Raw genomic sequence first — 15451 nt, forward strand, 5'->3', positions numbered from 1 at the left:
GTCCTAACCCCCAGTACCTCAGAATGTGAGCTTATTTGGAAATAGGCTTGTTGCAGATGTAATTAGTTAAGGTGAGATGAATAGGATAGGCTCTAATTCAATATGACTGGTTTCTTTATAAAGGGAATTTGGACAGAGATGCATTCACACAGGAGACTGAGATCAGAGTTATTCTACAAACCAAAGGGCACCAAAGATTGGCAGCGAAAACCAGAAGCTAGAAGAGAGCCGTGGAACAGATTCTTCTTCACAGTCCTCAAAATAAACTAATCCTGCTGACACCTTTGTCAGACTTACAGCCTCCAGAACGATGAAACAGTACATTTCTGAACCACTCAGTTGTGGTACTTTGTTAGGGCAGTCCTAGCAAACTAATACACTGACCTCATTTGGAAATACGGTCTTTGTATATGTAATAACGTTAAAGAGCCTGCATAAGATCCTTTTGGAGTTAGGGTGGGCCCTAAATCCTGTGACTGCTGTCCTTACAAGAGAAAGGAGAGAAAGATTTGAAACAGAGAAGAAGCCTATGTGAAGATGGAGGCAGAGATTGGAGTTATGTCCCCACAAGCCAAGGAACTCCAGGCACCATCAGAGGCTGAAATATGCAAGGACACATCTGCCCTAGAGACTGCAAAGGGAGTGCGCTTCTGGCAACACCTTGGTTTTGGACTTCTGCATCCAGAACTGAGAAAATAAACTATGGCTTAAAGCCACCCAATTTGTGACAATTTGTTATGACAGCCCTAGGAAACTAATACAGGGTTTGATACCAGGAAGCAGGGTACTGCTTTAACAAATACCTACAATTGTGGAAGTAGCTTTAGAATTGGGTAATAGGCAGAGGCTGAAAGGATTTTGAAGTGTATGATACAAAAAGAAAAAATAAAAAAAAACCTAGACTGATGAGAGCTCAGAAGGAAGTGAGGAGGATGGAAGAAAAAGGTGCTGCCATCTTAGAGAGTACCTGTGTTGTCATGAACAGAAGTTTACATGAACAGAAATGTGAGCCTTAAAAGTGCCTCTGGTAAAGATTTCTGTTATTAGAAACTGAAAGAAAGGCAGTCGTTGTTATAAAGTGGTCGAAAACTAGTCTGGATAATACTCTACTGTTAAGTAGAAAAATAGAACTTATAAGCACTGACCTCTTGGATATTTAGTTGAGGAAATTATCAAGCAAAGTGTGGAATTTCTTCTTGCTGTTTATAGTAAGATATGAGTGGAAATAGATAAATTGAGCAAGGAATTGATAAGCGAAAAGGAACCAGAACTTGATTATATGGAAAATGCTCATCCTGTTTTTTAAAAACTGCTATATAGCCTGCTCTGGAGAGAATCCAAGGTTGTGGCTGGATAACCTTTGTTGGAGAGATTAGGTGTGACTCAGGGATCCAATCAACCATCTTCACAGAAGCCAGGAATAGAGAGGGGGTTATCCAGAAAAGATCTGAGGAGAACCCACTTATCTAATGACATGGGCCACCTTAACATACAAGGGTTTATTTTTAAGTGTTAGAGGTCAGCAGCAACACTGCCAGCTTAGACAGAAAAGGACAGAGACTTTATCATAGGCAATTAAATGAAACCAATTGGCAGTTTGAACATTCTGCCTAGAAATTCTCCTTAGGCAGACTTGTGAGTTCATTATATAGCCTTCTAATCGTCTACATTTCTACAGGCAACTGTTACACACTACTTGTTCTGCCAGAACAATAAGAAGAAAGAAATAGAAGTAGGATTGGAATAATTATTTAGAATCATTATTTGCAGAGGTTTTGATCCTTTTGCTGGGCAAAATTAGTAAAAAGCATAAATTAGTATGCATTTTTACTTGAATTTAATCTTCTTACAATACTGATCTCCAATGAGAATGTCAAATAATAATAACTAATATTTATTAAGCAAGTATTGTGCTGGCACTGTTTTAACTTACAAGTACTTTATATATATTTCTTAGTTAATATCCGTACCCCATTTTATGTGGGGAACCTGAAGCACAAAGTGGAATGAAAGGATGCATATATTTAGCACTACAAGTTTTTAGTTTTAAGTGTTAATGTTGAGTCTTAACACTACTTCTTTCATGAGCATAAGTGAAACATTTGATCTGAATCTTTTGTGAACTGTTTCAGACTGTTCTTCCTATGAAATATCCACAGCAACAGTTGTTAAAACTCCATTTAGTTTCTAATGCTATTTTAATTTTTTTGGCTTTCTTATTCTTCTAGCTGAATCACATCTTTTGCTGTCCCAGCCTATTTATTATTACTGGAACACGTTAGGTTTTTTTTTTCTTAGAGGAGCTGTGCTTTTTTTAATGCTTGGTACAATATTGCTTGATCTACCTACAATATATCTTTAAGGAGGGTGCAGCTCACAGTGGCCCATGTGGGGATCGAACCGACAACCTTGGTTTTATTAGCACCGTGCTCTAACTAACTGAGCTAACTGGCCGCCCCATTATATCTTTAAGTTTAGGAAAATGCAATGGCAGGAATATTTAAGATATGATTATGTTCTCCAGAATAATGCTCTAATGTAAGTCTTATAATGTAAACGTGGCTAATAGATTTCTTTAAAATACAATTTAATTTGCAGTTAATTAAAGAAAAAAATGTTTCTTTGGCCATAATATGCTTCTTCAGCTCCTTCTTGAATTAAATTTATAGCATATATAGCATTATTTCTTTGAGAAAACATGTTTTATATAATTACAGATAAATCTGGAAGGTACCAAGTTCTAAAGAGCCTAAAAATCATTTCCTACAGGGAGTCAGTACATTTTAGTGGTTTTATGCGTAGGTTCAGGAAAACACATTGAATTGAGATCTTATTTCCACTTCTTAATAATAGTGTGTAGTATTATGCAGATCACTCACTGTCGTGTTTTCCCCATCCATGAAAGTAGGGCTACCTTCATGGGCTACATTCAGCTGAAGGGTCAGTGGAGCTGGGAGAAGTTAGCCTCACCTTTTCCTCCAGCAGGTACCAGTAGTACTGGCTATTGGCCGAGGACACTCAGTTCTGTCTTGTGGCCTCTCATCCTTCGATAGCTAGAATGACCTTATTGCACGGCAAGGAGGAAGCTACAAGCCCCTTGAGCCCTAGGCACTGGATCTCAATAACATCATTTCTACTGTGTTCTATAGGTCAAAGCAAGTCACATGGCTAGCCCAGATGCAAGGGGATGGAGAAATAGATTCCACCAAGAGAAGGAAGTTGCAGCAAAAGGGCATACATACATACATACATACATACATACATACATACTGGGATGGGAGGAATCGGTGACCATTAAGCAATTTTTCACTTAGGGTCTACGTTGGGGGCAGGTAGATAACCCCAAATTAAGACATCAGCTGAATCAAGCAATAAAGAGAAATAGGGCTACCTTATAGAGTTGCGTTGCTATCAAATAACATATTTGAGAGGTACCTAGTCCAGTGCCTGGCATTTAAGTCCTCGTCAAATGTGAGTTATGATGGGGATGATGACGACGATGGTAACACTGGGGAATCAGTGATGGTTGTAGTGATATGATCAATATATTATTTCAAAGATTGGCTTGGTGCCTTTTAACAGGACAACTTGCTTTGGGAAGAGATTGGAGAAACAGATCAACTAACAGGCTATTACAGATAAAAGGTTATTAAGAGTGGAATGAAATGGACAGATACAGAAAAACATTTCAAAGAAGAAATCAGTAGTCTTCTTAACTGACTTAATGTGATTAAAGAAAATGTTTAAACGGGAGAGGAAGAAGAGGCACAGCAAATTATGGTATTGCTTAGTCCACTTTGTAAAATGCCCACGTCAAGTCTTCATGGTAATTAATACTTATATTAGGGATTAAGTAGCTGTAGGGCATGAGTGAAATGTGCCTCTCAGTGTCATCTGATTCATAATTCTGTAAATTCTACTGGGGAAGTGGACGAGGGAAACGTATCTTTCAGAACCCAAATAAACAAAACTTAAGTCATTGTTTTAAACTTGTGTGGTGCTGGATTATATGTTTATTTTTTAATAAGGCATTCTTCTTTATATGGTATATTCTTTCAAGCCACTGAGGAAAAATAGCAAATATCCCCCATCTTCCTTGCTTACTGTAGTTGATTGATAATGACTTGGCTATCTGAAACTCTGAGAAAAATTTTGACATCTGGGCTGGGACTAATTAACAGTGTTTGCCACAAATGAAGAAAGACTGGTAGCAGACATTCTGTATCATTTGCCATTCCTGGACTAAGGTGTCATCAACATAAATGTGTTAAAATGACTAATTTACTTGCCATATTATTTAGAAGGTGATATATAGGTACATAAATGAATGACAGTGCTTTGTTGTTTGTAGATCACTTACAACTCAGGAGTTGCTTAGCAAATGGGAATAACGTGTCTTTAGTTTCTTAAAAATCTTAGGGAAACTGAGCCAGTACTAATTTGCATACTGCTTAATATTTATCCAAAAAACATTTGTTAAAATGTTAAATCTGGTAGTAGCTTTGTTCACTTTCATAAAATTTTTGGCAAAAGAATCTCAAAGTGTAAGTTAGCTAATTTTTTTTTTAATCATTTGAAACATTTCTAAGGAATGAAACATCTTATTCATTTATTAAGTTTTTGTGTTTTGTTTTGTTTGACCCACAACATACATTCTTATTATTCCTAGGCTGCTTTAATAGTTACTGTCTTCTTTTAGCCTTTCTTCTAGAAGGGTACAGATCTTCTAATAGTATTCTAATGTTTTAAGGGAAGACTTCAATTTGACTTTTAAGTGTTCCTGCTATATAATTTAGCTGCTGTGATGCTACTGTACTCTGTCACTTATATCAAAGCTATTGCAGATGTACCTAGGAGCTGGTCATTTTACAGGTTTATTGCTTGGTCAATAAGGTTCTTACAGGTTGTTTTAACCCCCACCTACCAACTTTCTCTTTCTTCCTTAAAGTTAGAATCCTAAGTTATACACACAGTGGCAATGTGTCCTGTTTAAAAATACAGACCCTTCTAAAAATAACAATGGAGGAAAACAAGATAACTTTATGCCCTTAAATTTGAAAATTTATATAAACAAAATCTTAAAAATATGTAGCATATGAAAGTTGAATCAAAAAGCAATAGAAAACCTGAATAGTTTATAACCATTAAAATATTGAATCTGTAATTCTCCTCACAAGAAAATCTGAGATTCAGATGACTTTATTGAACATCAAATGCTACTGAATAATCTCAAGGAAAATATAATTCAACCCTAGCAAATTTACAGAAAAGAAATTGAGTCTAGCATACTTTTCATATAAACAACTAACAAAGACAGATTAGAAAAGGAAAATTTTAGGCTGATCTCCGTTTTGAACAGAGATGCAGAAATTCTAAATAAAATGGTAATAACTAAACCCAGCGATATATAAAAAGAATATGACATCTTGACAAAATTGGTTTCACACTAGGAATGCATGATTGGTTTAACATTAGAAAATAAAGTAATTTACTACCTAGGTAAATGTGAGTGCGTAGGTAAAAGAAATCATTTGATTATCTAAGTAATACAGAAAACAAGATTTGGTAATATTATGTTTTCATAACAACCCTGAAATTGAAAGTTTTTTGGGTTTTTTTTGCCATCTGCGATGCAGGCTCACCCCCCGCCGACCTTGGCATTCTGGCAATGAGCATATTATGCATTTGTTTGTTCACCTAAGTGTTCACCTACTCCACAGGGCCCAGGGGCTCAGGGATGAGGGACCTCTAAGTCCCTCCCCTTGAGGAATGTGTATGACACCCAAGCAAGTGTGTCTAGTTCACTGAGGTGAAACCATCCAATAGTGATTTAAAAGTCATTTTTTAAGGCACCCCCAAATATTAAGACAATGAATGCATGAATGAATTTTGACTTTGGAAAACATGTTTGATTTTTTTCCCCCATCTCCCTCATCCCCCCTCCCTTTTGGCAACCATTAGCTTGTTGTCTATGGGAATGTTTGTTTTGTTTATTCATTTGTTTTGTTTTATATTCCACATATAAGTAAAATAATAATTTATCTTTCTCTGTCTGACTTATTTCACTTAGCATAATGCCCTCTAGGTCCATCCATGTTGCAAATGGTAAGATTTCATTCTTTTTCATGACTAATGTTCCCTTGTATGTATGCATCACATTTTCTTTAGCCATATTCGTCTGTTGATGCACACTTAGGTTGCTTTCTGTCTTAGCTACTGGAAATAATCTTGCATTGAGCATACGGGAGCGTATATCTTTTTGAGTTAGTGTTTTAGATTTTTTTGGATAAATATCCAGAAGTGGAATTGCTAGGTTTTATGGTGATCTCTCTTTTTTAAGGACTCTCCATACTGTTTTCCTTAGTGGCTACACAAATTTACAATCACACCAGCAGTTTAAGAGCATTCTCTTTTCTCCGTATCCTAATTTGTTGATTTTTCAAAGATAGCCATTCTTACAGGTGTGAGGTGATATCTCATTGTGGTTTGATTTGTGTTTCCCTAATGATTAGTGATGTTGAGCATCTTTTCATATATCTGTTGGTCATATGTATGCCCTTTTTGGAGAAATGTCTATTCAGGTCCTCTGCCCATTTATTTAATTGGGTTGTTGTTTTGACGTTAAGTTGTATGAGTTCCTTATTATATTTTGGATATTCACCCCTGATCAGATCTATAATTTGTGAATGTCTCCTCCCATTCAGTAGGTTGTCTTTTTGTTTTGTCAGTGGTTTCCTTTGCTGTGCAAACACTTTTTAGTTTAATGTAGTCCCATTTGTTTATTTTTATTCTATTGTTGTCCAAGCCCAAGGCTACATATCCAGAAAGATGTTGCTAAAAGCGATGTCAGAGAGTTCTATGTTTTCTTCTAGGAGTTTTATGGTTTCAGATTTTATATTTAAGTCTTTAATCGATTTTGAATTTATTTTTGTATGTGGTGTATATGGTGTAAGAGAGTGATCCAACTTTTTGTATGTATCTGTCCAGTTTTTCCAGCACCATTTATTGAAGAGACTGTCTTCACCCCATTGTATATCCTTGCCTCCTTTGTTGTACGAGGTATGATCAAAAGATATGGTGAATGTTTAAATTTTTAAAAATTATTACAGTAAAAGACACATTGCCATTAATCCTCCTCAAAATACTGCCCCTCACTTCGAATACACTTACCCCATCATTCTTGCCACTTTCTGAAGCAGTTCTGGAAGTCCTCTTTCATGAGTGTCTTTAGTAGCACTGTCGTGGCTGCCTTGATGTCCTGAATCGAATCAAAATGTTTACCTTTCATGGTCATTTTGACTTTGGGGAAGAGCCAGAAGTCATCCGGTGAATAAGGTGGATGAGGACACACTGTAATGTTTTTATTTGATAGAAATTGCCGTACCAGAAGCAATGTGTGACACGGAGCATTGTCATGATGGAGGATGAAGTAAAGATACTCACAAAAGAGGACTTCCAGAACTGCTTCAGAAAGTGGCAAGAACTATGGAATGTGTTTGAAGGGGATTAATAGCAAGGTGTCTTTTACTGTGATTAATTTTTTCTATGTAAACATTCACTGTATTTTTTGATCACACCTCAGAATATGAAAAATTCAGAATTGATAAATCCATAAAGAGAGATTGGTGGTTGCCGGGGGCTGGGGATATGGGGTAATGGGGAGAAATTGCTTAATGGGTAAGGAATTTTACTTTGGAGCGATCAAAATTGTTTAGAACTAGATAAAAGTGGTGGTTACACATTGTAAATGTACTAAATGTCAGTGAATTTTTCACTTTAAAATGGTTAATTTTATGTAATGTGAAGTTCATCTCAATAAATTATTTTTTAAAATGTGAATTGGTATATGATATGAGCTAATTCATGGCACCATTGCTTGTAAAAGCAAAAACTGTAAACAACCCAAATGTTCATCAACAGGAGACTGGCTAAATACATTAGAGTGTATCATATACTCTAATGCTATAAAGAAGAATGAGGAAACTATACAAATTGATGTAAAAAGGTCTCTAAGGTAATACTGTTTACTAGGAATAAAAGGCAAGGAACAGAACAGTTTATGTAACATGCAACTTCTGTTAAAATATGGGAGCAAATTAACGTACTACCTAGTAGTAGAATTGCAGGGTCATATGGTAATTCTGTTTAACTTTTTGAGGAACCAGTAAACTGCTCTCTATAGCAGCTGAACTACGTACTTTATATGATTATGATTATTATTATTGACATCCTAGTAGGCGTAATGTGGTACCTTATTGTGGTTTTGGATTGCATTTCCCTAATGACTAATGATGCCGAGCATATTTTCATGTGCTTGTTGGCAGTGTGTATATCTTCTTTGAAGAAATGTCTCCAAAAGAAGACATTTCTTGAGTTGTTTGTCTTTTTGTTGAGATATATTCTGGATGCTAGACCCTTATTGGATATATGTTTTGTAAATATTTTCTCTTATTCTGTAAGTTCTCTTTTTGTTTTCTTGACAATATTTTTTTTTAAATTTTCTGCATTTGTCCTATTTTTTTTTTTTTAAGATTTTATTGGGGAAGGAGAACAGGACTTTATTGGGAAACAGTGTGTACTTCCAGGACTTTTTTTTTTTTCCTAGTCAAGTTGTTGTCCTTTCAATCTTAGTTCAGCTTCAAGTTGTGCTTTCAGTCTTAGTTGTGGAGGGCGCAGCTCAGCTCCAGGTCCAGTTGTTGTTGCTAGTTGCAGGGGGCGCACCCACCATCCCTTGCGGGAGTCGAACCAGCAACCTTGTGGTTGAGAGGACGTGCTTCAACCAACTGAGCCATCTGGGAGCTCAGTGGCAGCTCCGCTCAAGGTGCCATGTTCAATCTTTAGTTGCAGGGGGCGCTGCCCACTATCCCTTGCGGGATTCGAGGAATCGAACTGGCAGCCTTGTGGTTGAGAGCCCACTGGCCCATGTGGGACTCAAACCGCTAGCCTTCGGAGTTAGGAGCACGGAGCTCTAACCGCCTGAGCAACGGGGCCGGCCCCTCTTGAGAATATTTTTGATGCACAAAAGTTTTTAATTTTGATGAAGTCCAATTTATTGTTTATTTTTTGTGCTTTCGGTATCATAGCTAAGACTCCATTGCATAATCCAAGGTAATGAAGATTTATCCTTATGTTTTCTACTGAGGTATATAAGGCCTTAATCTTTTATATTTAGGTCATCAATACATTTTGAGTTAATTTTTGTATATGGTGTTAGGTAGAAGGCCAACTTCATTCTTTTTCTTCCTAATTGTGAATATCCAGTTGTCCCAGCACCATTTGTTGATGAGACTATTTACCCCCATTGAATGGTCCTGGCACCTCTGTCAAAAATATATATAAAAGGGAACATTTAAGTTAAGAACACCTGTTGTTCAAAAGGCACCACAAAGAAAGTAAAAAGAAGCTCAGACAGGGAGTAATATAAAGGACATGCAAAGGATTTGTAAATTCTAGAGTACATAATTTACAAAATCAATAAGAAAAAGACATCCCAATAGAAAAATAATCAAAATACGTATTTCCCCAAAGAAGGAAAATGTATGAAAGGGTAGTCAGCTTAAATAGTAAACAGAGCAATACAAATTTGTATGCTCTGAGATTGGCAAAAATAAATCTGACAACACCCATGTTGGCATTGGATCTGAAGCAGTGAGAACTAAGAGCTGCTCTCTTGGAATGTCAATTAGTTACAACTATGTTGTAACACAGTATATATCGTCTGGGCTAGTTGAGTATGTGTGTTCATGAGTTTGTATAACCTAGCTATTCCATTTTTTGCAGTGTACTTGAGAAATTCTTACACCCAACGTGTCAGGAGACAAATATAATGATACTCAGACTACCATTGTTCATAAATAGTAAAAAACTAGAAACGATCTAGATATTTATAAACAGGAGAACGATGAATGGAATGCACACACTGTTGAGTAATATAGCAGGAAAATATACTTAACATTATTCTATATACATTCTTAAAGCATACAGATTTAAATAATAAATTTTATAGGATTACATATACTTATTTAGAAGAACTATAAAGAAAATCAAGGAAATTATAAAATTAAAGTTCAGGATAGCAGTTACTCCTGGAGTGTGAGAGGGAAATATGATTAAGGAGGCACTGTATTAGTTGATATAGGTTTAGCTGTTTGACAGAAGCAAGAGGTAAGTTTATTCACAATATACTTACAAGATGTTAAGTTTATTTCTTCGTCTTGTAACCGATTGACATAGTCTAGGCATGACGACCATGCTCTACATGGTGATCGGGGAGCCAGGCTCCTCCTGCTTATTTGTCATCCATGTGGGTAGGGTAGCTCACCACCACAGCTGTGTCACAAGTAGCAAAGCAGAAGAGGGAAGGACACTTCATGGACCTTGCACGTGACTTCTCTGGCTAGTATTTAGTAATTTTTAGATGCAAGGAAGCAGGGCAAGGTTGTGCCCTGCTGAAAATCAGGAGTTTTGAACAGGGAGGAGGTGAGCGCAGGTATCAGGCAAGAAGCCTGTGTCTCCCACAGGCTCCTCCTGCAGGCGAAGTGGGAGGAGAACGTATCACAGGTACTGTATTGTTCTGCTTCTTAAAGTAGGATGGTGAGTATAGGTGCTTTTTAAAATTTATTTTATGCCATCCCTATAAATTACATATTCTCTTGTACATATGTTTTGTTATTAAAGTTGAAAAAAAAACAGTGGCTATTTCTCTGGCGTTTTTTACTTGAATTTTATATGCAGTTCATGGTATTGTTGATCACACCTTCTAGATATTTGAATTTTTATTGGCAAGAATCTCCTGGTTTTTCTCTTATTTCTCCATCCATTCCTTTTCAGCCTCCTTCACTTTCTCTGCAGGGGGAAAAAAAGGCCTTTTCCTAGATGCCCCTCACTTGTCTCCATAATTGTTTAGGATAGTTTCAAATTGGCTAATGGGTTTCCCGGATTTGGAAAAATTACAAGAGAAAAGTATTTATATGGTAAATATTCAGATTTTATCAACTTTTATTCATAATGCTGTAGCCATATATGGAAAAAGAGAGGTTATCACATTTTTTCTTTGTAATTTCAAATAAATGTTCATTATACCTTTCTGAACTACATTATAAAAGAGCAAACAATTCTACAATGATGGTGCATCTTGTAAATGTAAGAAATAGCAACTGTTCCCATAAATATATATATATAACATCATTAGAATAAATCTTAGAAATGACTGACATTTTTATAATCATGTGTTGACATGTTATATACCTTTTTATAAAAACTCATCCATTTACTTGACCACCCAGAATAATGACTGCATTTCCCAGCCTGCCTTGTAGCTAGGTATGACCATGCGACCTAAGTCTTGGCCAATGAAATGTAAATGGAAGTCCTTCCATAATAAATTTTAGCGTATATTAACAGAGACTATTTTTCCGCAATGAAATAGCCTCAGGCATACATGTATTTGAAGTTTTATTCACTTAAAATTTTTCTTTAAGCAAATAAGATAAAATTTGGTTGGCCAGCAAATTGTAACCATATTTCAGGGATGGTGTCATGTTCTGGGAATACAAGATTGAACAAATGAGTCCCAACCTTCAAGGAGCTAACAGTCCCGAGGAAGTCTAGTTGAATGTTATGGTACAGATAGATGTGCCCAAGGTACTGTGGAAACACAGGGAGAAAGTGCCAGAGTTAACCAGGAAACTCAAATTCAAGGAAGTTGAAAAACCTAATGTAAGATTATAAAATAAAAATGGTTAAAAATATTAATAGCCTCTTAAGATATCAGTTCTAATAAGTATTTTAAATATCAGTTACTTAAAAAAAAAAAAAAAAAATGAGCCCTAATGGTATTGTAGGAGATAGAGGTAAGAATGAGGGAAGGAGTACAAGTGAACTCTGTTAATTTTTTAAAATATCTTCTCTGTAGGTTTTTCCTATTGATTATATACTAATTTCATAACCAGAAAAATAATTTTAAAATCCAGCATTTAAACACAACTTGTTTTTCTTAATGTAGCAATGTAACTTTTTTGACTTAGCAACATGGTTTTCTTGAGATTCCTGGATTCAAATCTTTATATTATGTTGTTGCAAAAGTAATTGCGGTTTTTGCAATTGTTAACCTTTTAAAACGCAATCACTTTTGCACCAACCTAATACTAAGAAACTCAAATTCATGTAACATATTGCATGTTTCACATATATCTTTTTTAATGATACATCTTAAACTTTACTTAATGTCAACATGTAAAATACTCATAGTACTTTACTGTTATTCCAGTGTAGATATTGTCTGGCATTAGAATTTAAGGCAAATCCAGTTTTATTAACTGATTGTAACAGGTTACAAGATGGAAAAGAGAACACAGACTTCTTAATATAGCACCTTCTCACTATCAGTTACAGTTCTAATCTGGATTGTAACTATTTTCTTTGGACCCCAAATTTCTCAAACTCACTTCTCTTTATTGTAATTTCATAAGACGGGAGAAAGACCGGTTTTTATAGAATGGGTCTTCATTTTGAAAAACCGAAAAGGGACTAGTCAAATCTCATCACATCCATGGCCTCCAATAACTTCTCTTACTTAGTCTGTGTCATTATAAAGGTCTTTCTCCAGGGTGACTAATTAAGCCAGGACTACTTTCTGTGTTATTCAGATACTGTACTGTAACTGTGACAGTCTCTCTGATTCAGTTTTCCGGCAAAAATGAAGTCTTGTTTTGTTTTGTTTTTTTTTCTTTGCAGACTTTGCCTTCTAAAGAAACAATGTTTTTAAATACTACACAAATGCCTTGTCTGCAATCAGCTTCAACTTGGCATAGCTGTGAACACAATTCAAAGTCTCAGATGTTTAGAGAGCATGTATCAGAGTTAGATTCTTCTTTCCATTCTGTTCTATCATTGCCATCAGGTAAGCATCCTTATAAAAATTTCTAACTCTATTTTCTGTGGTGAAATCTAATCCTCTAATTACAAGGAATCTAATAACATCAATTATTTGTCACTGGATATTATAACTAAACAGTTTTCACAGAGGAATTAAGTCACCTGCTGAGTTAATGTTGTCTTTGCAAGCTGATTCTTTAATTCCTTGGAAACCATTTTGATTTACTTTGGGAAATAGCTAGTTTTGATCTCCTTTTGATTGTTCAGTTTTTAGCATTTTATTGATGACATGGCTATCCAGATGAAATGTTTCTCAGTAAGTCAGTGTTCTTTTTCAAATCTGTTATTTTGTTCTGCCATGTCTGAAAGTTGTCTTTTCAAGCTTTTGCTTATTTTTCAAAGTTTATGTGCTATTTGTAGGAAAAAAGCAATCCTAACATTAGAGTCTATAAAGACTGGTGTTCACTGAAAATCCTTTTTCTAAACTTTATTTTTCTAGATGTGCCTCTTCATTTTCACTTTGAAACACTGTTTAAAAAGACAGAAATAAAAGGAGATCTTGCTGAAAATAAATTTGTCGGAGATTGTATCATATCTCCATCACCTGGTATGTCATTTAAAAATCTTGTATTTTATATACCTTTTATATCTTGCATATACTTACTATTTCTGCTAAGGAAATAAAATTTAACAAAGGAATAAATGTGAATCCTTACTTTTTAATATACACTTTTCAAAAATCACACAAACACATACACGTACACGACTAGAAAATACACGGAAGTAATCCTAACAAGAAATGTGTGATACTTATTGAATGAAAAGTATGAAATGTTGCCAAATATAAAAGGAAATTGAAATAAACGTGGAGAAACAGTATTCCTGGATGGTAGGAGTAATAAGGATATCAATTCTTCCTGTGGATTTATATGTTTAATGCAATGTAACTTGAAGTTCTAATAGATTTTGGTTAACTTAACAATATAATTATAAAGCCCATTAGGAAGAATAAACAGGAAAATATAAAAGGAATTGCTGGAAAAAGAATTGAGAGAATCTAGCCCAAGCACATGTGGAAACATGACAAAAATCTATAATAGCATAGATTCTATTTTGCTTACATTTAGGAAAGTAAATCCATAAAGAAAAACTTCATAGCTTATACTTTACTATATAAGGGAAGAATTGTACATCACTGAGAAAATGGAGAACTATTTAGTGAACAGCATTGTTAGTGTTTTGGGGAAAGTTTGTATGCACAGTCATTTCATACCATGTACCATAATACTAGCTGGTTCCAGGAATTTTAAATAAAACACTAAAATTATAAAACTTGAAAACTTACAATGAAACATTTATGAGTACTCTGAATGGGGGTGGGATTCCCGAGATGAAATAATGTCTATGCTTGGAAGTAATCAGAACTAAACAATAACATTTTTACTATCCACAAACCTAAAATCTTCTCAACATCAAAAACGTCACACAAAATATTTTACTTCTAAAAGAAATTTCCAGATGAAATAATCACCTACCTCAGAAACTCTAGAATCAACTGAATGCCTTTTAAAATTGGAGTTGGGAAAGGTAGATTTTAAAATAAATTTTAAAAAAATCAGTAGTTTTTATATATACCAGAAATAACCAGTTAGAACATATAAAGGGATAAATTATCCTAGACACACTGACAATGAAAATATAATATACCTAGGATTAAACTTTACAAGGACCTAGGTGAAAACTTGAAGTTTACTAAGGAACATAAGCGCATGCATGTGCCTACAGGGAGAGAAATACCCTATTCCTGTCAGAAGACAGTATTTTTACTTAAGATATCATTTTTCCCCAAATTAATTTAGAATGTAGTTCTAATCAGAATCACACAGGTATTCTTCTTTTGAAACAAAGTTACTCTGAAGTTTATCTTGGAGAGAAAATATTGAATATCCAAATAAAAATTTTAAAAGGTCAATAAGGAGGTGTGTCAGATATAAAAATGTATTATAAAGCAATAATCAGTATGATACTATGATGCTGATGAAAGCCAGATCAAGGAAACTGAAGGAAAAAACCTACAGACAGACCAAAGAGTTCATTATATGATAAAGGTGGTATTTGATATCAGTAAAAGGATGGCCTAGTGGAAAAGAATGATAAACATTTTTATGTTTTCCTTATATGCCAATACTGGTTGAAGGGCGTTAATTTGTGAATTGCTTTAATCTCTACAACCCTGTAAAGTAGGTATTATTTTTCTCCTTGACTAACTTTAACCCAGATCACAGTTGAGTAGTGAGTAGTAGAGCCAGGATTCAAATCCAAGCTGTCTGGCTCAGAGTTTATGCTTTAAACAAGTGTTTCTTCTGTAATCAGTGGCATTAAAGAATGACTTGGGAAAAGATCATGACCTCTACCTTACACAGCACAGTAGAACAAATTTAAGATGGATGAACATTAAAATACATTCCAGATGGATTAAAGCGTTAAATGTTAAAAATTATATCTTATGAATTAGAAAAACTAGGTGTATTCAATAATGAAAATGAAAGAATAGCTAATATTTACTAAGTGCTTA

General features: G+C 34.9%; 1 protein-coding gene across 1 annotated transcript in view; it reads left to right on the forward strand.

The window, feature by feature from the left end:
* KANSL1L (KAT8 regulatory NSL complex subunit 1 like) overlaps positions 1-15451 on the forward strand; it is an 84434-nt gene that overhangs the window by 54154 nt on the left and 14829 nt on the right. Inside the window, 2 exon segments of the mRNA XM_033113088.1 lie at positions 12736-12901; positions 13376-13483. Of these exon segments, the coding sequence (XP_032968979.1) occupies positions 12736-12901; positions 13376-13483 (274 nt within the window).

This window comes from Rhinolophus ferrumequinum, chromosome 8 (assembly GCF_004115265.2).
Source record: "Rhinolophus ferrumequinum isolate MPI-CBG mRhiFer1 chromosome 8, mRhiFer1_v1.p, whole genome shotgun sequence".
Classification (NCBI taxonomy): domain Eukaryota; kingdom Metazoa; phylum Chordata; class Mammalia; order Chiroptera; family Rhinolophidae; genus Rhinolophus; species Rhinolophus ferrumequinum.